We start from the raw sequence: 1,851 nt of genomic DNA on the forward strand, positions 1-1,851 counted from the left end.
ATGTGAAGCCCCCGCCACCTTTGAATGAATGATGAGACGCGTCGCTCGGCAGAGCTGCGCAAGTGAACAACTCGCGTCCCAAACAACAACTGACTTTTATTATCACCCTTCCTCTCGAAGATGACTTTCTCGTGCGGGCGCATGCGCTCTCTGCACCGCACACAGAAGCACCGCTTTGCGTCGCCACAGTACTCCGCCCCTAGTGAGTGCGCGCACAATGGCCGCACTCGGACGACGCACTGCGGTTCATAAGTTCATGCGCCCCGGGGTCTCGTACACCGTTCACTCCGCGTAAACCGTTTGAGGACTTGTTGGGGCTGCGCTACGTGGTCTGCCGGGGTTGCCTGCGAAGATGGAGCTCAAGGTGGTGCAGGTGCTTTGCTGTCGGAGTCCACGTGTACTGATTTTACGCGGTCTAAAGAAACCACGTTGTGACGACCACCTCTGTCGATTGTAATGTGCTTGTCTGCCCGTCGCAGCACCTTGAAAGGCCCGTCGTACGGGGGCCGGAGTAGAGGCTGTACGTCGTCGTGCCTCACAAACACGTGAGAGCAGGAGGAGAGTTCCCGGTCCACGCAGACTGGCCGGGCTGCGGGCGGCCGCGGAGGAACAGCGCGTAGCTTGCTCCTGATGTCTCGCAGTCGCACGGCGTTGTCCGCGTTCGCGTACACGTTTTCGTCCTTACTGGTAGTGAAAAACTCTCCTGGGAGGCGAAGCGTTGTTCCGTACACCAGTTCAGCGGAGCAGCATCCAATATCTGCTTTCAGAGCCGTCCTAACGCCCAACAGAACAAACGGCAGTGCCTCTAGCCAACTGTGACTCGCAATAGCCGTCAGGCTCGTCTTCAGCTGGCGATGGAACCTTTCCACTATACCGTTGCTTATCAGATGGTAGGAAGTTGTTCTCATGCGGTGAGTACCCAAGAGCCGGGTGACGCTTGCGAACATGGCGGACTAAAACTGTGTTCCACGATCCGTAGTCACGGTTGCCGGCACTCCGAAGCGGGCCACCCAGTGGAAGATAAATGCGCGGGCGACTGTATCAGCAGTCATGTCTGGAATGGGCACGGCCTCCGGCCATCGCGTGAAGCGATCGATGCAGGTTAGCAAGTAGCTTTGCCCCTGGCACAACGGCAGTGGTCCTACAATGTCAACATGCACATGGGCAAATCGACAGTCCGGCAGGGGGAAGGATCCCAAGGGGGTCACAGTATGTCGCTGAACTTTGGAGCGCTGGCATGCGATGCACTGTCGTGTCCAGTATTGGACATCCCGGTTTATTTCTGGCCACACGAACGTCGCTGTGCATAGCCGTTGCGTGGCTCGAATCCCGGGATGCGCCAGGCTGTGTTCGAGAGGACGAACGGTCGGGCCTTGCCTGTAGACATGTCGCAGCATACGGATCCTGTGGGTTCTGCCAACCATTGCAGCTTCAAGGCGCTGGTTGAAGACGTCAGTAGACGCTTGAACTCTCCATCACTGCGTTGAGCCGTCGTAAGTGTGGTGAAGTCCACGCCACTCGGCAGGCTGATGGCATTCACTGGACCACGCGAAAGAGCGTCAGCCGCAGCATTATCCGTGCCACTAACATGGCGTATATCTGTCGTGAATTCTGCGATGTACGACATTTGGCGGAGCTCCCGTGCCACGTACGCACCAGAATCGGAGTTCGCGCGCAATGCGTAGGTGAGTGGCTTGTGATCTGTGAGCACAAAAAATTCTTGTCCTTCCACATAATGTCGGAAATGCCAGATAGCAGCGTATATGGCCAGGAGTTCCCTACCGAAGGTGCTGTACCTTCATTCGGACGGGCTCAGTTTTCTGTAGAAGAAGGAAATTTGTCGCCACACTC

At 56.7% G+C, this 1,851-nt stretch overlaps 1 protein-coding gene across 1 annotated transcript; it reads right to left on the reverse strand.

The window, feature by feature from the left end:
• Positions 1 to 359: 359 nt before the first annotated feature.
• Positions 360 to 947, reverse strand: LOC142765355 (uncharacterized). The gene has a single exon (XM_075866155.1). It carries the CDS (start codon positions 945 to 947, stop codon positions 360 to 362), a length of 588 nt encoding a protein of 195 aa, XP_075722270.1.
• Between the last annotated feature and the right edge of the window lie 904 nt (positions 948 to 1,851).

The sequence above is a fragment of the Rhipicephalus microplus genome, chromosome 1 (genome assembly GCF_043290135.1).
Source record: "Rhipicephalus microplus isolate Deutch F79 chromosome 1, USDA_Rmic, whole genome shotgun sequence".
Lineage (NCBI taxonomy): Eukaryota > Metazoa > Arthropoda > Arachnida > Ixodida > Ixodidae > Rhipicephalus > Rhipicephalus microplus.